The 21,903-nt window shown below is 37.9% G+C and overlaps 3 protein-coding genes across 8 annotated transcripts; 2 read left to right on the forward strand and 1 right to left on the reverse strand.

Moving 5' to 3' along the window:
• The first annotated feature begins 22 nt into the window (after nt 1-22).
• LOC147162515 (protein FAM163A-like) lies at nt 23-8,530 on the forward strand. Of its 3 annotated transcripts, XM_086094711.1 has the most exons (5): nt 23-113; nt 201-265; nt 380-713; nt 4,688-4,802; nt 6,069-8,529. In XM_086094711.1, the coding sequence occupies exons 4-5, from the start codon at nt 4,710-4,712 to the stop codon at nt 6,387-6,389; spliced, it is 414 nt and encodes a 137-aa protein (XP_085950837.1). In that variant the 5' UTR covers nt 23-113; nt 201-265; nt 380-713; nt 4,688-4,709; the 3' UTR covers nt 6,390-8,529. The 3 variants fall into 3 exon arrangements, with proteins under 3 accessions (XP_085950837.1, XP_085950839.1, XP_085950838.1); XM_086094713.1 differs by having other exon boundaries at nt 380-4,802; nt 6,069-8,530; XM_086094712.1 differs by lacking the exon at nt 201-265 and having other exon boundaries at nt 40-113.
• On the reverse strand, nt 8,359-12,057 carry LOC147162516 (galectin-8-like). 2 transcript variants are annotated; one of them, XM_086094709.1, is made up of 7 exons: nt 11,790-12,052; nt 10,855-11,085; nt 10,679-10,771; nt 10,514-10,597; nt 10,321-10,406; nt 10,081-10,249; nt 8,359-8,716 (listed from the first exon to the last, which is right to left on the reverse strand). In XM_086094709.1, the coding sequence occupies exons 1-7, from the start codon at nt 11,823-11,825 to the stop codon at nt 8,573-8,575; spliced, it is 843 nt and encodes a 280-aa protein (XP_085950835.1). In that variant the 5' UTR covers nt 11,826-12,052; the 3' UTR covers nt 8,359-8,572. The 2 variants fall into 2 exon arrangements, with proteins under 2 accessions (XP_085950835.1, XP_085950836.1); XM_086094710.1 differs by having other exon boundaries at nt 8,568-8,796; nt 11,790-12,057.
• LOC147162517 (rab GTPase-activating protein 1-like) lies at nt 11,684-21,838 on the forward strand. 3 transcript variants are annotated; one of them, XM_086094707.1, is made up of 9 exons: nt 11,684-11,706; nt 13,687-13,970; nt 15,421-15,519; nt 15,678-15,788; nt 16,315-16,419; nt 18,059-18,142; nt 18,215-18,286; nt 19,558-19,827; nt 21,154-21,838. In XM_086094707.1, exons 1-9 carry the CDS (start codon nt 11,685-11,687, stop codon nt 21,343-21,345), a joined length of 1,239 nt encoding a protein of 412 aa, XP_085950833.1. In that variant the 5' UTR covers nt 11,684; the 3' UTR covers nt 21,346-21,838. The 3 variants fall into 3 exon arrangements, with proteins under 3 accessions (XP_085950833.1, XP_085950832.1, XP_085950834.1); XM_086094706.1 differs by having other exon boundaries at nt 11,685-11,706; nt 15,418-15,519; XM_086094708.1 differs by lacking the exon at nt 11,684-11,706 and adding an exon at nt 12,613-13,598 and having other exon boundaries at nt 15,418-15,519.
• The last annotated feature ends 65 nt before the right edge of the window (nt 21,839-21,903 follow it).

The raw sequence follows: 21,903 nt of genomic DNA on the forward strand, positions 1-21,903 counted from the left end.
GACGCACCGAGTGGGATGTTCCGACTTCCTACTTTCTTTGAACGCAGCATTTTCCTCGGTGAAATGACGGTTCTTCGCGAAAAGCCGTCAAAATCATTGGACTTTGGACAATTGTAATTTGATTTGTGATTATTTTGATTTCAATATGTGATAAAAATGTTGTTTGACTATCATTGATAATAATTTATTTTGTATGATAGTCACAGGCAACACAATACGCCGTGGAAATGAAGCGTTGCATTGCGGAATTATCAATTTCATATTGGTAACATTAGTCATATTTTGCGTCCGTATGTTTCATATGATCCACTATTCGACTGATTTCAATGACAACCACATATTTGCTGACCACATGCTGAACGTCTCACTTCCGTTCCAGCGGCTTCCTCCTTACACCGCCCCGCCGGGACCGCCCCGAATTCATAACCGAGCCACCACCACAGTACTACTACCAGCGCCACCACCAGGGAGCGGGGCGCGAGGACGCAGCCATGCCGACGAGGAGCGACTCTCAGCCGGCCTGCCGCCGCCTCGTCTCCCGCTGGTCACGGAGGAAGACTCCCCGAGGTTTTCCACAGGTCCTCGCCGGCTCTTGGCACTGAAGCAGCGGACGAGAAGATGGTGTCGTGCGGGCGGGTAATGACGTGATGGTTCCGGTTCTTTTTGCGCGAGCTTGCGAGGAGAAACAGGTTGCAGAGATTTTGCGCGAAAAGGTAAGAAATGAGTTTTTTTGCGCATTCCGAATAACGAGGCCATTCAGTGACGTAACGTGCGTTGAAACGAAGTTAAGTGCACATTTTTACCATCTGGCAGTCATCAGATTTTCAACTCTGCGTTTATAGGAGGCGTCTTTAATGTAAAGTAACATTTGAAGTGGATTCCATTCTTTTTTTTATTCATTATCTGGCATGCCTTTCTTATTTAAAAAAAAATAATAATAATTCACTATAGGAAAAAGTATACAGGATAATAATTTAGCTGCGTATATTGTGAAGGAAGTGCTGCAAATTGAACAACCATTCAAAAAGAGTACATTTCGTCATACAGTTGACGACGGACTTTAGTCACTCAAGTGTAGAGAGTACCAGGCATGCGCATCCATTCTTAAACGTGGCCCCACTGAGCGTGCATACATTGTCAAGTGTGTCAATTGTCAGGCAGAAGCACATTAAAGCACTCATCCAGCATGCAGCCCTCATTTTCCACTTTCCAAATCATCCACACTTTTAAAGCAGCCACATTCTCACCATTGTGGTCTTCTTCCTTCCTCCGTCTAAATTGGCCCCCCTGATGGAAAAAGGTTGTCGGCGGAAAACGCCACGTGAATAATTGAGACCTGCAGGGCTTTAAAATTGCAAAAGCAGGCAGCCGTGATTTCCCGCTTGCCGTCTTTGCGATCATGATTTAAGAATGGCGAGATCCTCTCGCCCTTTACAGAAGAACTGAATAAAATGCTACGTAAACTCAATTGATCGCATTTATTCCAAAGCAGACACATGTGAAGCGTTGTACATTTTTATATGGAAACCGCAAAGTAGATTGAAAATAATGAACCGTTCAAATTGATCGGGTTTGTCGTCCAAACAACTGAACCGCTCGTAGCCCGGCGCAAGCTAGCTAAACAACGAGTATGACAAGAATGTTAGCTAACTACCTAGTTTAAAAATAGAGTGCTAGTTTGTTAGGAAAGTTTAATTTTTTATTTTTTTTTATTTAGTTAGTTGAAACCAGAGCAAGCTTTAATTAGTTTAGACTAAATGACTTATTTACTGTATTAGCTCGAGATCCTTATAAGTAACAACTAAATGGCTAATTTGTTAGCTACTTAGCCTTATGTTATTCAAACCAAATGGCTACTTATGTTGCCTTAATAAGTTAGTTACTTAATTAGCTAGTTAGTTGGTTAAAACTAGATGCCTATTTTGATAGCTCACTAGCTTTACTGTCTTTTTTTTTTTTTTTTTTGCTATGTCTTTAAAGTGCTAAAGTTGAGTTGATAGTTTGGAATGAACTTCCCTTACTTCTTAAAACTAGACCGCCGCCTCGTTAGTTAACTAACCATTACTTCGTTGCGTCCATATGACTTATTCTTCTGTCTCCAAAGTGACTTTTTGAGCCCGCGGGGCTCTTGCAAGCGCTTTTTCTGCATGCGCAGCTGGTTGCTAGGCAACCAGAGGACGGAGACAAGCCACTACATCACCGCCGTATACCCAATGCCGAACAAAAGCAGGCCTGCCTCGCATCGCCCACATCAAATGTCTATTCAAACGCTGTCCATTTTTGTCGCTTTGCGTGCGCGTGCGCGTGCACGTTTTTTTCTCTCCTCTGAGAGCGCTAATGAGAAAAACGATGACACCCTCTATAGAGAGGCAGGCAGGCTAAAAATAGTGGCGTGGAAGGGGAGCGTGAAACCTCTACACCTCCATAATTCCAACACTGTGACATCATCTACACTCACCACACTACAACATTTTATCACCGTAATGTAAAATAAGCACAAGCAATTAGCCACTTAGCTAAAATTAGCCATGTAGGTGGGATATAAAAGTCTGCACATCCTTGATCAAATATCTTTTTTTTTTTTTTTTTTGTCAAGCAAAATAAGAGACGAGATCAATTGTTTCAAAACGTTTACCGCGGTTAATGTGATAAGGCTGCCCAATTATGAAGAAAATATTAATCACGATTATTTTTGGCGCAATAGTTGAAATCACGATTAGGACGATCATGTAAAAAATATGAAGACAAATACGATTATTTCAAATACTATAATTATGCAAGCTCCTTTTAGGATGAAACAAAAAATATTTATTTATTTAAAAAAAAAAAAAAAGCTGCAAATGTATCAATTTAAACAACTCAAAATTTGTATTCATTTGAAAAAAAGACGATTATGCAGATTTTGTAATTGTTCAGTGCAATAATCGAAATTGTAATTGGATTTCGATAACAGCTCCGCCCTCCAACCCGTAGAGCTCCAATGAACAAAAAATGAAAATCTTTTCAAGAAGGAAAGTCCAAATAAACTGAGATGATGTCATTGCGCAAAATGAACCAGTCACTTTCAAACTCATGTTAATTGGGAGTCAGCAGACACCCGATTAACCCCAATGAAATCCAGATGTTCTAGGAGGATTTTCCTGCCATTTTTATCCTCACATCCATTAGCCACCAATAATAATAATATATATATAAATATATATATATATATATATTTTTTTTTAACCCTAACCTGCCAATTCCAGTGTAGCGTGTGTGCAGACTTTTTATCTTTTGTTTCTCATGCCCTGATTGTGTTGCATGTAATTCCGAGCGGCCCCTTTGGCGTCGGTGCAATACGTCACAGCGGCTTCATAATTACTGCATCAAGGTTTGAGCTCTTATCTTGCCACACAAGAAGAAGAAGAAGAAGAAGAAGAGGAAGCTCACTATCGCCTTTAACCGCATTAACGTGGAATGCTCTATTTATAATTTAGTAGACTGATGTCATGGAGGAGTATCCCACACACGCCAATGCCACGGTTGTTCTAGTTAACTGAAACGGACTTAATAACTTTATTGAAAAAAAAAAAAAACAGGACCAAAATCAAGTAAATAAAAATTGCTTGAAAAAATAAAACTGACTGAAATTACGCCTTATGTTTTTAAAACAAAACAACAAATTAGAGTCGAAATGTCCTTGGTTTTCATCTTTTTCAATTAATATCATGCATGAGCATTCAGGGTTCATTTTAAATGATTTATTTAACTCATTCGCTGCCATTGACGACTATAGACGTCAAAAATTCATGTGAACTATTTCTATTAGTTTAACAATTTTTCATTTAATTTCATTTTTTATGAAAACCTATATTTTTTTATTGTACATTAATAACAGATATAAAATTATCATGCGATTAATTATGATTAAACGCCCCTTATTTATTTAATTTTTTTTTATTAGGCCCATCAGGCGATTAATTTTTTAAAATTGTAATTAATCACATGACTTCACTAGTTAACTAACGATTAATCACAAATTGTATATCTGTTCTAAATTTACAATAAAAAAAAATTCTAGGTTTTCATACTCTTGTTAGCAAAAAATGATTTTTTTTAAACTAATAGAAATAGTTCAAAAGAATTTTTGACATCTATAGCCATCAATGGCAGTGAATGAGTTAATATTGCTGTACATCCAAACACAAGAAGGTCAAACAGTTGAGTGAGAATTGGAGTTTACTTTATTACATAATACTTGGTGAGCTTATTTTTTTTATCTTGCACTTGAAAAATACTCCATATACTAAAAAAAACTAAAACTGACACTAAAACTAAAACCAAGCATTTTTGAAAAATAATTAACAAATTTGCTCCAAAGACTAATTAAAACTAACTGGAAAAAAAAAGTCAAAGCGAAATAAATACTAACTCTAATGAAAAATCCAGAATTATTGATACATATTACACGCTAAAAATGGTCTCCTCAAGCAAGTAGACCTGAGTCTTCATCAAAATCAGGTTTTATACCAACAAACTATGTAACTCGCTCTGGCTTATGAGTTATTTACGTTATTTATGACGGAAGAACCCCCCCCCCCCCCACTCCTCCAGAAACAAACAAGAACTGAGAGAGGCCGCAGTAAAGGCCTGGAAAAGCATTTCAAAGTTGTACGGCAAATACTTGTTGTTGTCTTGTGGTGCGCAGGGTTTGATGGAGATCCGGTCGAATGTCAGCGGGAACCATCGTGATAGCAGGAGGAATTCTTGCCGGAGTCATCCTACTGTGCATTGTCGCCGTCCTCTGTTACTGCCGACTGCAGGTAAAACCTCAGATGAAGCCGACGCAAACGTTTTGTCATCTGTCAGAGAAACAAAAAGATTTACGGAAGAAGGTCACAATTTTCTGAATTTAAAGTAGGAAAGATATATTTTTTTATTTGAACATTTCAATAATGAACATTATATTATGTATTATAAATTTTACCAGAAAAAAAGGTTTGTTTTATGAATGAAAAAAGTTTTGTCAAGATATATATATATATATATATATATATATGTATATATATATACATATATATATATATACATATATATATGTATATATATGTATATTTATATATATATATATATATTTATATATATATGTATATATATATATTTATATATGTATATATATATATTTATATATATATATATATATATTTATATATATATGTATATATATATATTTATATATGTATATATATATATTTATATATGTATATATATATTTATATATATATATGTATATCTTGTTAACAAAAGTGAGGAAAAAAATTCACCAATAGAAATATGGCTGCATCTTTTAGTCATTGATACAATAATTTCCTAATAATTCATAAAATTGAGTAAAAGATGTACTGTACTGGTGATATTGATTTGTGTTGAGGTCATTATCTGCCACTAGATGGCATAATTGCATTTGTAATCCATTGGTGACAGCTCGGTGCATTTTTCTTTCATATTTAGAGCTATATAATTTTTAACATGAAGTAACTTGTGAATTTTTTTTGTTAAATACACTTAAAATACAGAAATATATACATTATTAATAAATGTATTACTGTTAAATTTTGACGTGGATATATATATATATATATACTTTTTTTAATCCCAAAAAGTGAAATTAATAGAAAAAATCTTAATAAAAAAAACAACTTGTCATAATAGTTTTAGAAATTTAATTATTATCTAGAAAAAAAGGGGAAAATCATTTGTTTTATAAATAATCTCATCATTTTACCAGAAAAAAAGTTTTATGAATATAAAGGTGCAATATTTGCGAAAGAGGTTTTAATTCTACAACAATTAAGATGCAATGCTTAACATTTTAACAATTATAATTATGTGACTGTGCAGTATGTAAACACAAGACAAACATTGTCAGGTCTCATAGTTTTCACCCCCCAAAAAAGTTCTAATATGAAGAGAAAAAAGTTAAAAGTTGTCATATTTTATGAAAAGCCCCACAAACGTAGTTTGAAGTCAAAATTCATTTTGTAAGAAAACGTTTGAATTTGGCAAACCCTCCTGTGTTCTCCGCGCAGTATTACTGCTGTAAGAAGAATGACTCCGAGGCGGAAGGGGGCTCGGCCCCGGTGCCGCCGTCCGCCCCGCTCTCCCACTTCCCGTGCAACACGTGCGAGGCGCTGGCCAACGACGGGGCCGCCATCACGCCCGTCTCTTTGGACCAGCTGGACGCCGACGGCGCTCCGTGCCGCGCCTGCTCGCCGTACACCCGGCGCGCCGCCCCCCGAGTGCTCAACGGGGGCGAGCGTCTGGGCTTCCACACGTACTACGAGACCCCGCTACCGCTGGGCTACGTGTGCCCGGCGTCCCCGCCGAGGCCCTACAGCACCCAGGTGTGACCTTTGCACTCCGCGACACCCCGCCCACATGAACATGTCAGGATGTGGGTTTGGACTCTTTGGGGACACGTCCTGGACAGGACCACAGCCAAGGTCAACTTAGCAACAAACCGTTTTTAGCATTCTAATCAAATGGCTTTATTTCTTACAATATTTCATTCTTAACCCATTTGCTCCCAAAAACGTATAAATACGTTCTATGTTCAATATTACCGTGCTCCCAAAGATGTATTTATACATTTCTTATGTTGTTGTTTTTTTTTAATGCTGGAGCATACAGAAGGCTTTCATGCAGCCTCTAAACGGCACAAAACGGTTGAAGCAAAAACGGCCAGCAAGAGGCAGCAGAGTATAAGAGATCAACCAGGGCCATGTTGAAAAAAGCTCTTCCCCCCCACAGTTTTAAACAGACTTGTGAATAATGATGAAACTTAGCTATATTCTAATGCTAATTGCTGCAAAACGGAAACAGAAATATACTTTTTTTTTTCCTGATGAAAGAAGAGACTCTAATCTTTCTTTTAAGTTTCATGTTTTTTATAGCAATAGAACACAATATTCTGCGGGCCTTGCAAAATCAGGACAAAACAAAACAGTCGGGAGCGAAGGGGGTTGCGTCAGTAAAAATGGCTGCGAGGGAATGAGTTAAAGGATTTAACATGTTCAAAATTGTTGACATAATTTAGCACTGTCTAGAAAGTGAAAAAAAAAGTATTCTTTTTTTAGCACCCTATTCAAATCTTCTTCCGTAAAATTGCTTTATTCCTTACCTTTTTATTTGTGTATTTATTTTTAATTCCGGCATCTAATTTGCCCAAACAAAAGCAAACAAATAGTTTTTAACACCCTATTCAGATTGCCTTATTTCTTACTATTTTCATTAAATGACATGCATGCTTTAGCGCCCCCTAGTTAGTGGGGGAAAAAAACTTAGCACCCTATTCAAGTTTTCATATTATTTTAATTCTTATTTCAGCAACAAAATTACCTTTTTGAAGGCTTTAAAAACTATTTACGTACTATTCAAATTGCTTTACTCCACACGTTTAAAAAATAATAATAATAATAATTCTGGTGAATAAAGTCTTTTTGAAGGCTTTAAAATACTCAAAGCACACCCTAGAAAATGGGAAAAGTAAACCAACGGAATTTATTTAGCACCCTACTCAAATTGCTTTGTTTCATATTCTTCAGTTCCTTCAACTAAAATGCCGTTTTTGAAGGTTTTCAGATATTCAAAACTATTTGCATACTTAAGCACTTCCTAGAAAGTAAAAAAAATAAAATAAAATGGAAAAATTATTTCTTACTTTTTTTTTTTTTCAAGCATCTAATTTGCCTTTTGGAAAATATTCAAACTTGCCGAGTAAGTAACAAAAATGAATAGTTTTTTTTAGTACTCTCTTCAAATTCCTATTTCCCTTCCTGGTTTGGCGATTATTAAATTGTCGCCAATAAGAAAAGCATTTGTTTAAAAAAAAAATAAAAAAAAATCAGTATAGAGGTGACGTCTTCCATGCCGTGCATATTTGTGTTTGGGACTACTTCCTGTTTACAGACACGTCCAGAGTGGATATTTTTTAAATATGTACTTTTAATATACAGATTGTAATGTTATGCCACAACTTGTACTTGCCTGGATCGATAGCGACACATCTATGAGTGTTGTTACGTTTTGTGCATTTTAGTCCAACAAGCATGATTTAGTCAACCATATCGTGCGCGCGTACCTAATGTTTTGTCTGGTGAGTCTATATCCTGACACATCGTTGATGCTGAAATGTGTCAAAAGCTATTTATTAGTCCTTTTGAGGAAATGTTATATTTTTTTTTTTTTACAAAAAAAAATCCTATGTTGTTTAAAAAACACAATATATGTTCACAATATTAAAAAAAAAAATACCAAAAACAACTTGCATGAGACTAAGACTTAGTTCTTCCTGTTAAACACAATTGTAGCAAAAAAAAGACCATTTTGTAAAGCTGTTTATTGGACTTAACAAAAACATCAAATCCACCAAATTCTTATAGCTGCAGTATTAAAATGTATAGAACTGTCATTTACATCGAGTCATACAGTACGCGGCAGCCGCAACAAAAATGTTCGAATAAAGCTTATCCTTAATATGAATGTCTTAGTATGCTTATAAATGCACGATCGAGAAGCGGCACTCGCGAAGTTGTCAGACGTGCAGCACCTCCGCCAGCTCGATGTCTGCCACGCGCACGCTCGCAATTTGGTCCAGGTCGACTCGGTAATTGTAGACCAGTTGGTGGACGCCGTTGACGGTCACGTTGAAAGCGTCGGCGTCGCACCGGATGATCATCTGCACGGCGACAAGACGGGGGAAAACGGCGGCCGGTGAACATTGCCGTCGACATGCCGGTCTGCGATGAAGCTAACATGCTAAAGGAGCAAAAATCGTGTGAGAACATGCCACTTTACGCGCACAAAGACCGTGGCAAAAGATTCAAACACGCAACCTGCGAGGCCGACGTGCTCACCGATACGTCTACGTCGTGACGGGGAAATTAAGCACTTGCAATGTTTTTTTGCTCCTCTGGGTGGTGCTCTCGGATTACATATAAAGGCTTGGTGCGATGGAGTGCCATCTCAAAAAGTCAAAAAGCATCACAAGTGCTTCATGAAGCTTCATTTGTCCATCGCTCGCTCTACGTACTGCCCACCAATAAACAGCAGTCAAAAAGACCCAACTGCTTTGGTTAATAATTGAAACCAATCGTTGGGTTATATAAATCACCCAAGAAATCGGGTTAATTTCAAATTTTGTTTTTTGGTTTTGGTTGTCAAAATCATTATGTTGGGTCAGAAATAACCCAATTGGGTTAAAAAAAAGGGATCGACCCAACTGCTTGGGTTCATCTTTAAACCAAAATGTTGGGTTAAATGAACTCAAAACAACCCTTTCTCTAATTCAAAATTATTTTTTTCATTTTTGGTTGTCAAAATGACAATAACCCAATTTGGGTTAAAACTGGACTGACAATTTTTTTAAGAGGGCTGTACAAAACCAGGTCGATTTGATTTTGATTTTTTTTAGGGGAGGATTTTTTTTATAAAATGACCCAATTTTGGGGGCGTTTGTACCTAACAACGCAATTGGTTTAAATTGACCCAAGTAGTGACTTGCTCCATTTTTGACCCAACTGATTTTAGAGTGGAAATGGGTCAAAAAGGGATCGACCCAACTGCTTGGGTCAATCTTTAAACCTAAATGTTGGGTTAAATGAACCCAAAACAACCCTTTGTGTGTGCGTGCGTGCAATAAAAAAAAAAAATCATTTTGGGTTGTCAAAATGATTAACACACTCAATTTGGGTTAAAACTGGACTAATTCTTTAGGAGGGTTGTACAAAACTTAGTAAATTTGATGATTTTTTGCGGGGGGGGGGGGGGTTATTTTTTACAAAACGGCCCAATTTTGGGGCCGATTTTACCTAACATCCCAATTGGGTCAAATTGACCCAAGTAGTGACTTGCTCCATTTTTAACCCAACTGTTTTTAGAGTGCACACAAATTCCATAAATTGGGTTATGGATTATTCATTTGACCCAACTTTTTGGTTGAAAGAACCCAATTTGGGTTATTTTTGACCCGGCTCTTTTTAAAGTACATGATATTTAAAAAAATGGAGTTGTGTGTGTAGAATTGATTTCAGTTGATGTGACCTGAAAGAAGTGGCCAGCTTGAAAGGGGAATGTGGTGAGCTGGCGCTCCTCGCTGCCCCAGCAGCCAGACAGGAAGGAGTTTCGCACAAACACGTTGTCATGTTCGAAGCGAGGGTTCAAGTGCAGCGCCTTGCTCCAGCCATCTTGCAGCATTAGGTTGATTTCAAAACTGCAACGCAAAAAGCACACAAGCGTGTTGCTATGGTAACAGCCTCGTTCGCAGAAGGTGTGGCTTCGTACCGATCTGGGTTTTGATAGATGCGCCCTGTGACGGCGATGCTGTGGCCCGCACTGAGACCTCCAACCAACTCCCCGATGAATTCCCCCTGCAATTGGAAAATGGTCAAGAAAACTGTGTGTGAATGCTTACGGAATTTTCCCACAAAAAAAAAAGTTGTTTTTGTTTTTGGAGCTGGAGTAAGAAAAATCTCACATTGTCATTTGCTTTCATATCGAGTCTTTGCGCACATGTCACGTTTTCAGCCGAACACAAACTCATGTTGTCCATTGGTTCCTCCTGATGGAAAGGAAAATAGGAATTAGCGTCGTCATGGCGTCCCGCCACTTTTGGCCGGTTCATCGGGGGCCGAGCACTCACAATCTCGACCTTTCCCGCACGGGCCATCTCGTTGATGAGCTCCAAAGCCACCAGTTGAGTCCGGTTTACTCCAGAGTGATTTGACACCAAAAACTAACAGCGTGAGACTTGGTTAGTTCAGCTATTAGATCGCCGCCGTCGTCATTGGCAATATTTTTTTACATGGCGGGGCTGACCTTGTTGTAGGACGTCGCTGTGAGTGTGAATTCCTCGCCGTTCTCCACGATGCCGCCCAAATTCTCCAAGCTGTTTTCGCCGCGTCCGCTGTCAATGGCGTACATCGGCACCAGGACCAAGATGGCCACCAGGATAGACAGCAGGAGACCAGCCGCGACTGCCACATGCCAGGTCCGCACTCCATCCTCAGAAGGTAAAAGCAGCTCTCTCGACTGATACTGATCTCTCGGCTGAAAGGACAAAAGTGGCGTCGATGAGAAAAGTAAAACATTTGTAAACATAATGTCTTGAACGGAATTAAATTCTACTCAAATAGCGCCGCTCAACGACTGGCTTCAATGTGAAGTCATTTGACGCCTGTTTCTTTTTCTGCCCATTTCACTAAATGTTTAGCCTAAAACGTATTGTAGCGTTGGTGACATAATTAGGCCAAGTATGGAGCTAACAGCTGGCTGTAACTACGCCATAACACAAAACAACCAATGGACTATATGCCACGGAGGAGGCGGGACTTCCGGGTTTTCACCCATCAACTTTGTTTCGGTTTCCGGTTTGCGTCCCAGTACTTGCGCTTCCGCCTTTGTGCCCCTCGTTTGCGCGTTCCCGTCGACGGGGTGCGAGGCTGCGAGTTTGTAATGTCTTTCTATGGGGAGGGGTGCGAGTGTTGGGACGCGGCCAAAAGTTGACGGAAACAGCGCTGACCCGAAGTCGGAGGCGTCTGCCCCATAGCACGCGTAGCTTCCAACAGCCTTTGACGCCCTCACGGGCCTGTCCAGACCAAATTTGGGTTTAAGAAAATAATTCCAATGCATTTGATTGGGCGTCAATTATGCGCGGATTTTGTCAGAAAGGTGCTGACATTTACAGTTTAGCTTTCCAAAGTGGTACAGAGAACTAATGGTTATTAAAAAAAATCAACAGCCGGGTAACTCACGTGACGGTTCTCATCACGAGGATAAGAAATGGGCATTTTGTTGCCGCAGATATCCAGACGGTTCGATCGGATTTTGAGGCTCGACCGCTGGCGGGGAGAAGCGTTTGTGTATTTGTTTTGTGACGCCCTTTGCGTTGCTTTTTAGGTATGAAAAATGCGAAAGTGTGACATTTCAAAGAATGAAAGGTGTTATTAGCTACTAAATAAAGCTTTGATTGAATGATGGAAAACTTCCGAGGCCACGACGCGGTGCCGTTGGACGGCGGGATATAACGTCACAAAGTAACGCTGTGACCCGCGTTCGGCAACCTGAAGGTTATGGCGAGGTCAAACGCAGCACGAGACATTATGTCATAAGCAACGTTTCTATACGCAGGGTTTAGATGGTAACCGGCCCTAAAAAAAATAAAATACAAGTTTGTCTGTGTGTGTGTAGCGAAAATGAAAATGCTTTTTTTTTTTAACGAAAAATAATCGAAAGTACAAATTATATTTATAAAATGTCTGGGTTAGTTTTAAAAATATGATTTTGGTATTGCTACAGAAAAACCAAATCGGTAGTTTGTGGCTTTTTTTTTTCCACTCAACAAATACTCCATAGTACGGAGCCTAAATGAATAAATAAATCAAACAAAACGAACCGCATATCCTTTCTCTCTTTTTTTTTTTAAAGAAACTAATAATTTAAATATAATTTAAAAATAACCCAATTTAAAAAACAAAAGTCAAACCGAAATAAAATCTACAATGAAAAGTCCAGCTCTTGCAAACCTGGTGGTGCGTTCAATATTTGATGCGTGTTGAGATAGATGATGTACATTTAAATTAGACAAACAGATGAGAAGAATTTATTCTCCCGTCTATGTGAATGTGATTTGAACCCGAAGAGAAATGCAAATATAGGCTAAGTGACCTGACTATATAACGAGTTTTTGCCAATGTCAATTCAGCTCATTTCCTGCCGATTTGCGTGCGCAAACACTCAACATTCACAACAAGCAGAGCTTGTTAACAATTCTTCAAAAACGACGCTTCAAGCCATTTAATGCCTGTTCAAGTTGAATTTAACATGAAATAAAAGAATGAGAGAGATGCACAATATCATTCGAAATGAAGTTCAAATCAGACAAACAGTCGGACTGTTTTAGTGGCCGGGTGAAACTCGGGCTGAATGATGCCATCTAGTGTTCAGGTTTCAAACTAGCGCCTCAAAGTACAGTTTTAAACTTGGGTTAGGGTTTCAAAGTAGGGTTTGAAATTATGGTTTGGGTTTCAAATGAGTTTCAGTAACCGCGGCTATAAAACTATGGGTTTAAAAAAAGATTCAACTGTCAAGATATATGTTCTGTTTCAAATTAGGGTTTTAAACTCGGGTCAGAGTTTCAAATTAGCTAAACTATAGTTTCCACAATAAGGCTTTCAAACTAGGATTAGGGTTTCAAAGTAGGGTGAATTTATAACAGTGGCTACAAAATTGTGTGACCTCAGTTTTTAAATATATGGGTTCAAATTAGGGATTTAAACTTGTTTTTATTATTATTATTCCATTTTAATTGTGAATTTGAAAAAAACAAACGTTCTACCTTTCACCTTGAAATACCAGGAAGCATATAAGATCTAACAAAAGAAAACGTCAAAATCAAAACAAGGGTGTGTTCCAATTAATGTTTTGGCATTTTTCTTTCGCTTTTCCTGCTCGACTCGTTTGTCCCGCCGGGAAGTTCATTAGCATAATAATGCTACCGTCGAAGGATCCTCCTCCTCCTCATCTTCATCTTGTCGGCGTGGTTATGTGAATGCGTCCTGCAGGTTCTGTCGGATTCTGTGCCAGAAACAAACAAACAAGCGAAAAGGAAGCGGATCGACCAAGTTGTCGCTCTCCATGTTTCCTTCGCAGGTCTCAAGACAGAAACCCGGTGGAACCTGTTGCACTTGGCACCCGCTAAGCCCGATCCAATCGGACGTCAAGCGGACTCCTCCTTGCCTTTCCTTTTTCACCGCCGCTTCGGACTTGCAACCCACCCGAGAGTGATTGGATCCTGGTTCCCTTCGCCTTCCCAGGAGGTCGAGATGATGCAGGAGGTGTCGGTGACGGTGTCCTGCGACGCTCAGCTGGCGGAGCAAATGAGCGAGGAGGAGATCTTGGCCTGCCTGGTGGCCGAAACGGGACCTCACTTCCCGGTAAGCAAACGGAACGCGAGACCTCACGTGTTGCACACGAACGGAAGGCTAAACATGCATGCAAAAACAAACAAACAAATAAAACAAAACAGATTGGACTCTTCCAAGATTATTACATAAGGGGAAGTTACCCCCCCCCCCCTTTTTTTTTGTTTATTGACAATAACATGCTATGCGGCCCCACGAGTCTATAAATGGTATTGTGGTCAATATTGTGTTAGTGGAATATGAGTTAAGCAGCAAAATTCATCAGTTTTTATCACTATCAGAAGACGGCCATTTTGCTACTTGCTGTCGAGTGAAAATGACATCATAGTTGCTCAGGTCTCAGAGCAGCTGTGATGTCATCTTTAGTGGGCAGCAAGTGACAAAATGGCCGGCCCCTGAGATGGATAAAAAAAAAAAAGGATTTTGCTTCATAACTCATATTCCAAAAAACGTCATATTAACTCATTCACTGCCATTGACGATTATAAACGTCAAAAAATCATTTTAACCATTTCTATTAGTTTAATATTTGTTTTTAACTTTTGTTAACAAGATAAAAAAAAATATTGTACATTTAGAACAGATATACAATTTGTGATTATTCGTGAGTTAACTATTAATCATGCGATTAATTACTATTAAAAATTGTAATCACATGAAGCCCCTAATTTTTAATCATCATCTCGTCAGGTGATAACATTTTTTAATTGTAATTAATTGCATGACTTCACCAGTTAACTCACAATGAATCACACATTTTATATCTGTTCTAAATGTACAATAAAAAACAATTCTAGGTTTTTATACTCTTGTTAATAAAAGTGGAAGAAAATGTTAAACTAATAGAAATAGTTCAAAGGAATTTTTGACGTCTATAGCCGTCAATGGCAGTGAATGAGTTAAACATTGTTTCCCCCTCTTTTTGGGGGGGAGAATCAATGCGCCAATTTAAAGCAACACTAAGGAACTTTCAGTTTATGTTGATAATGGCGCCGCCATATGGACAAAAGTGGTAATGTTATGCCTGAAAGAAGACCACATTTCCCATGAGGACAAGCGCATCGTTGTTGTTTTTTTCGTGCGTCGACATTCAAATTGGCTTCGGTCTTTGTAACGAATGGGTAAAGGGGGAAGTGACGTCTGCCATAAAGCAGTCAGCACGTTTGTAGTTTTATGTGTGGCGGTGTTCCTAGCATCCTCCTCAAAGTTGCTTCGTGGCAGTAAAAATGATACAGACCCCCTCAGGCCATGGCAAAGGTACCATGCAACTAGTTTTAAGTGGATGTTTCATTATGAAAATATTTTATTCAGGTTGAAAAGTTACTTAGTGCGACCTTAAAAGTTACACTACTTTTTTTTCTTTGTATGAGGGAGAGAGGGTGCAAGGAGGCGCACCAATTAAACAACTCCATTGCAATAATGAAGGCGCTTTAATAATTGTTGACTATTTGTCTGTCAGAAGATCCCAACGAAGAAAGCCAAGCTGAGAGAAAGCCGCCTTCAACTGATGGACGAGAAGGAGGAGGAGGAAGAGGAGGAAGACCCCCTCAACAAATGCCAGGTGGGAAAGCGGCCAAACTCCCCTCGGAAACGGACACATTTAAGGCAAACCCGAAAATATCTCCGCATGGAGAAGGCGTGCGTGCCTCCGCTTGCGCGTTTTGGCCACTGGCGTGTGCTGTCGACTGCAACTGCTTGTTGCGTTTGCGCCGCCCGCAGATGGAGAACCGTCGTCTTCAGCAGGCCAGCCTCCGACTAGAGCAGGAGAACGACAACCTGGCCCACAGGCTCATCACCAGCAAAGTGGCCCTCAGGGGCGCACTCGATAAAGTAGGGCCTCTGTTTTTTTTGTGTTTTATTTTTTTGACAGAGAATGTGCAATTTTGTGATCTTTTCAAACTTTAAAAAAAAAAATTGTCTTTAGAAAGTGTTTTTTATCAAAGTGTGGTACTCATACCGAAGAGGGCTCTCAGTTTCAAAAAGGGGCGTGCAGGGCTAGCCTATGTGGCACCCTTGGCGAGATTATATTCGGTGCACCCCCCTCCATCGGCCATTTACATACAGTATATACGCTTACAAGAGAAGTTGAATTCTTAACATTGTCTTTAATTTGCACAATTTCAAATATAAAATGAAAATGTCTTCTTAATTTCATTTTTTTTAATCTTCTTTTTTTTTAATTAATCAAGGGGCCACACATATATTTTTTAAACAGCTGAAAAAAAACTTACAAAAACATTACTGTGGAATGATTTAATAGCAGTTTGTGTGTGTACATATTTTTTTTTTAAACAAAGTGTCATAAAAGTGCAATTCAACTACTTTTGTCCATCTTTCGTTGTCGTGGTGTTGCCAGGCGGAGGATAGCGTGGAGATGCTCACCAGCGACCTTATGCTGACCCGATGTCAACTGCAGGCCACCGAGGAGGAGAAGCAAGGGAAGGAGGAGGAGGCGGCCATGGTGGGTGTGATGATGCAATCCTAAACTTCAGCCACCGGGGGCTGCATAGTGATCGTGATGTCGTCATGTTAATTGTCATTAGGTGAATATGTGACGGGTGGAGAAAAATGCGCAGTAGGTTGCAAATTCCTCCTAAAACCAGGCTTTGGATAATCCTGTACTCGCGTGGTATCTTTTTCATTTTTTTTTCTCTTAAAAATATATATTTATATTTGACAAGATGTGCCAATCTGTCATTAAAATGTTAGCATAAAGGCAAGGCTTCTCAATTATTTTTTTGTCAGTACACTTTCTAATGTGAACTCGCTGACAATGAGAGTGCCACTGCCACCTATTGTGGTGGATGCGCAATTACACGTCATTCTGAAAAAAAAAGAAGACATGTGACCTAGGGTCACATGATGTACCTCCCCAACGCCGGCCCGCCCCCTATTTAAGATTTTAACAATAACATAATATTTTTTCAAAGTGTGATATTGTGCATATTCAACTTAAAACATTTAGAATGTTAATTTCATAAATAATGTGATAACATTTTCTCATAAAAAATACATTGAAAAAGTGTGAAATATTTGTATTGTTAATTTATACAAATAATATTTATTTAAAAATGTGTGTGACAATTTTTCATTTAACTGTTTTTTACATTAAATAATTTAAAATAAGTGTGATGTCATGTAACACTGACCTTAAAACATTTATTTTGTTAATTTACTATAAATAATATTTAAGACAATTAAAGTGTGACAATTTTTTTTACCTTAAAAATTACATTTTAAAAAGTCTCAAATCTTGTAATAGTCAATCTAAAAATGGATTTAATAGTAATAATATGTTTTTTTTAAACAAATAGTTTGATAAGTTTCCATTGAGCTGTATTTTCTACAATTAAAAAAATAAATAAAAGTGGGATATCTTGAAACAATCAAATGTGTTTCATTTTTTTAAATAAATAAATAAGCTAACGTGCTTTATTTCAAAAATTTCAGTTTTTGTATTATTTTTATTTAACTCATTTACTGCCATTGACGGCTATAAAAGTCAAAAATTCATTTGAACTATTTCTATTAGTTTTACATTTTTCTCACACTTTTGCTAACAAAAGTTTTTTAAAAAACAATTTAAAAAAACCAAAAACTTTTATTGTACATTTAGAACAGATATAAAATTTGTGATTAATCGGGAGAAACTAGTGAAGTCATGCAAAAAGTTAACTGCCTGAAGCCCCGAATTTTTTATAATTTTTTTTTTAATGAATTCATGAAAGTGAATGAGTTAATAATAATTTTTCCCAAAAAAAGAAGCGTGCTTCATTTCAACACTTTCACTTTTTTAATGACCATTTTGGGCTCTATTTTTGTGACCCGCTCAAATCCGGCACGGCGGGTAGGCTGAATTTGGACGAGGGTGTGCTAAACCGGGTGTTGGTAATTTAGCGGATGGCTGTGGTGGATCTTTGGGTCGGTGAGCTGCACTACTGCGGGGGTGTTTACACAGAATAGTCCTCACGTAGCTGTGCCGGCTAGTGAGTTGATTTAAAAATATATGATAATGACGAAAATCATTATTGGTAATAATAATAGTAATAATAATAATAATGCAGACCCAAGCCATGACTATCTAACTCTTGTATTAAAAGTTGAAGGAAGTGTTGCGACGGGAGCTGGAAAGGGCCGAGCAAGAAGTGAAGCGGTCGTCGGGCATCATCGCAGACTACAAACAGGTACGGTGCCGGAGACGCGTGTTGATGATGTCATAAGTCACATGATGTTGACGGTCTCTCCCGTCGCTTTAGATCTGCACTCAGCTGACGAGCCGTCTGGAGAGGCAACAGGACGCTCACTTGCAAGAGGTTCACTCGCTCAAGGTGACATTTCAGTACACGAGGGGGGATAAGTAAAAAAAAAAAAAAATGTAATTGTTAATAGGGGTGTGAATTGCCTCGTACCTGGCGATTCGATCCGAATCACGGTTCATAGATCACGATTCGATTTAATGCCGATTAATCACGATACGAATATATATATATAAATTGATTATTGCTTCTTCTTTTTTTGTACTCACAATTTTGAAAATACTCATCAGTGGTGATAGACAAATGAAGCTTCATGAAGCACTTGTGATATTTTTTTACTCCTTTAGATGGCACTGGAAATGCCATCAATTTCCATCGCCATTATCTTCAAACCAAGACCACCATCTAGGAGTTAAAAAAAATGCAAGTGCATCATGAAGGTTCATGAAGCTTAATTTTCTCATCACTACTAATCACTAAACTTGTAAACTGTAAGATTTGTATATTTATCTGAAACTTCAGGCTTATAACTGTGAGCCACATTGCAAAAAAAATATTAAGGCTTAATGTTCCAGTAATAAAACATTCTTCCATGCTTAACTCATTCACTGCCATTGACGGCTATAGACGTCAAAAATTCATTGTAACTATTTCTATTAGTTTAAAAAAAATCTACTTTTGTTAACAAGAGTATGAAAACCTAGAATAAAATTATCGTACATTTTTTCTTCTTTTTTCATTTTTTTTTAAAGTAATTTTATTTTTATTTTTTGTTTTTAATCTTTTCTTTTAAAAAAATAAAAATAAAAGATTATTAAAAATTAGGGGCGGCTGGTGATGAAATTTTTGTACCATAATTAATCGCATGACTTCACTAGTTAACTCACGATTAATCACAAATTTTATATCTGTTCTAAATATACAATAAAAAAATTCTAGGTTTTCATACTCTTATTAAAAAAAATGTTAAACTAATAGAAATAGTTCAAAGGAATTTTTTACGTCTATAGCGGTCAATGGCAGTGAATGAGTTAAATTGCGAACCCTAACCCTGTTGAATATTTCCATCAAAAATTCGGCCGCATATTGAATCGATACGAGAATTGCGCGTTGTAATATCGCGATATATCGTCCAATCGATTTTTTAACACCCCTAATTGTTACAATTTTCTCAATTAATCCTCATAACATTTTCTTGTTGTTATTGTGGACATTGGCAAATCTTTTTCCTCGCAACATAGCAAGTTTGTCGTGACATTATTTTCGTAATATTTTGACTATATTCTTCTCATTCTAAATTCATTGTTACAATTCTCCGACCTTTGACCTTTTGCGTATTCCAGAGTGCCATGAAGGCCTGTCCGCATTGTTGTCATCACGCGGCGGAATACGAAGAAGGCGAAGCGTCCGACGCGTCGCCTTCGCCGCCGCCGCCGCATGGCCACAGCGCCGTGGTGGTGCCGGAATGGGATCAGCAGCACTCGGGTCCCACCCAAGCGGAACTGAGACGGGAGAACCAGGAGAGGGCCTCCCTCGAGGCTCAGATCAGGCAGCTGGAGAAGGAGCTGGCTCAGACTAAACTACAGGTGGTGGAGGCCAACTGCAAGATCCAGGTGCAGTAAAATGGCAAATTAATTTTACGGCAAGGTGCAATGTAGCGAGGAAAAAGTCAGAATGTTACAACAAACTTGTAAGGTAATACAAGAAAAGTTGGACTACGACGACTATAATGTCGTCATTTTAAGACGAGAAAACAATCCGAATGCTCCAAGAAAAAGTTGCAAAGTTACGAGACAAAATATGAAATGTAACAAGCAAAAGTCTTAATTAGGGGTGTCAGGCGATTACAATTTTTAATGACTTCGATAGTTAACTCACGATTAATCGCAAATTTTATATCTGTTCTAAATGTCCAATAAAATGTACAATAAAATGTACAATAAAATGTACAATAAAATACTACGTTAACACAAAAGTGGTAAAAAATTAATTTCATAATAATTCATGAAATTGAGTTCAAATGGAAAGGATGTACTGTAATGTAAAAAAACAAGTGTGATATTGACTTGTGTTGAGGTATTTTTTTGCCACTAGATGGCATAATTGCATTTGTTAGACAATGGTGACAGCTCAGTGTATTTTTTTTTCATGTTAAGAGCTATAAATTCTGCAATTTTTGGGGTAAAATACACATAAAATTGTAAAATACAAAGAAATATATGTATTATTATTAAATTTATTACTGCTAAATTTTGACGTGGACGCGTCTACTGCCTTACGACTCGAATTCCAAGTAAGTCATGAATCGCACGTTAAAAAAAATGAGTGGTGTTAAAGGAACTTTAAATTAACTCAAATCAACGCACTCATTTGGAGTTAATTAACTATTTCTATTAGTTTAACATTTTTTTTTCATTTTTGTTAACAACAGTATGAAAACCTAGAATTTTTTTATTGTACATTTAGAACAGATATAACATTTGTGATTAATCGTGACTAGGGAAGTCATGCGGTTAATTCCGATTACAAATTGTAATTGCCTGATGCCTGATGAATTTTTAATAATTGTTTCTAAAAATAAAAAAATAAAGAATTATTTGTTTTAATTTTAATTTAAAAAAATTATTTAAGAAAAGATTATTCAAAAATTAGGGGCATCAGGCGATTAAAATTTTTAATCGTAATTAATCGCATGACTTCACTAGTTAACTCACGATTAATCACAAATTGTATATCTTGTTCTACTACAATAAAAACAAATCGAGGTTTTCATACTCTTGTTAACAAAAGTGGGGAAAAAATGTTAAAATAATAGAAATAGTTACAATGAATTTCTGACGTCTATAGCCGTCAATGGCAGTGAATGAGTTAAAATAGTCGTAATGTTACATGTGACAAATGATCATGTAACGCGTCAAAATGTCATATTTTGGTTGCAGGAGCTGGAGCACGAGAGGGGCATCCTGGCCAACAACCTCCAGGATGCCAAGAACAACTGGATCAGCAAGGCCTTCACCTCGCTGCGCACGTCCACCGACGGAGGCCCGAGCGCGGGCCGGGGCCTGCACGGGGCCTCCCTCTCCGGATGGAAGCTGTCGTGGCCTCACAAAGACAACCGAGAACACGTGTGACGCACACTCACGCTCACGCGTAACCCTGGTCCTGGAGAGCCACTGCCGGTTTTCCATGTCTCCCTCCACCAACACACCTGATTCGATAACGGGATCGTTATCAGGCTTCTGCAGAGCTTGCCGATGAGCTGATCGTTTGAGACAGCCGTGTTGGAGGAGGGAGACATGGATGCTGGATCAGGGTTGAAGGATAAATCGGCATCATTTTTTTTCTCTCACTTTGGACACAAGAGGGCGCTTTGGAGCAGGTGAAGGTTCTCCAATAACGGCAGACTCTAGGAACTTGAACAGACGCTTTTTTTTTTTATCCATGGATTATGAATTTCATGTTTTATGTGAAAATCAAAAAACTTTTTGGGTGTTTTTAAAGAAAACGGACAAAAAAATATGTATCTCATTATATGAAGCTAGGATAATTATTTTTGTCGTTTTTACAATGAAAACAAAGATATATATATTTAACAAAGTAAATAAAAAAAACATTTCGAGGGGGTTTCAGACAATAAGCATTTTTTTTTTAAATTCCAAGCAAGAAAAAAATGGAAAAAATAGACAAAA

Source organism: Leptonotus elevatus, chromosome 14 (genome assembly GCF_054856555.1).
Source record: "Leptonotus elevatus isolate MCC_2025b chromosome 14, RoL_Lele_1.0, whole genome shotgun sequence".
Lineage (NCBI taxonomy): Eukaryota > Metazoa > Chordata > Actinopteri > Syngnathiformes > Syngnathidae > Leptonotus > Leptonotus elevatus.

Coding starts and splice junctions, on each gene's coding strand:
- LOC147162516 (XM_086094709.1), bottom strand. CDS start 11,825: ATGCCCATTTCTTATCCTCGTGATGAGAACCGTCAC. Junction 10,407..10,513: donor ATATGAAAGCAAATGACAAT/GTGAGATTTTTC, acceptor TTCCAATTGCAG/GGGGAATTCATCGGGGAGTT. Junction 10,250..10,320: donor ATCTATCAAAACCCAGATCG/GTACGAAGCCAC, acceptor TTTGCGTTGCAG/TTTTGAAATCAACCTAATGC.
- LOC147162515 (XM_086094713.1), top strand. CDS start 4,710: ATGTCAGCGGGAACCATCGTGATAGCAGGAGGAATTCTTGCCGGAGTC. Junction 4,803..6,068: donor TCTGTTACTGCCGACTGCAG/GTAAAACCTCAG, acceptor TTCTCCGCGCAG/TATTACTGCTGTAAGAAGAA.
- LOC147162517 (XM_086094706.1), top strand. CDS start 11,685: ATGCGCGGATTTTGTCAGAAAG. Junction 11,707..13,686: donor GCGCGGATTTTGTCAGAAAG/GTGCTGACATTT, acceptor TTTCCTTCGCAG/GTCTCAAGACAGAAACCCGG. Junction 18,287..19,557: donor AAGAGGTTCACTCGCTCAAG/GTGACATTTCAG, acceptor TGCGTATTCCAG/AGTGCCATGAAGGCCTGTCC.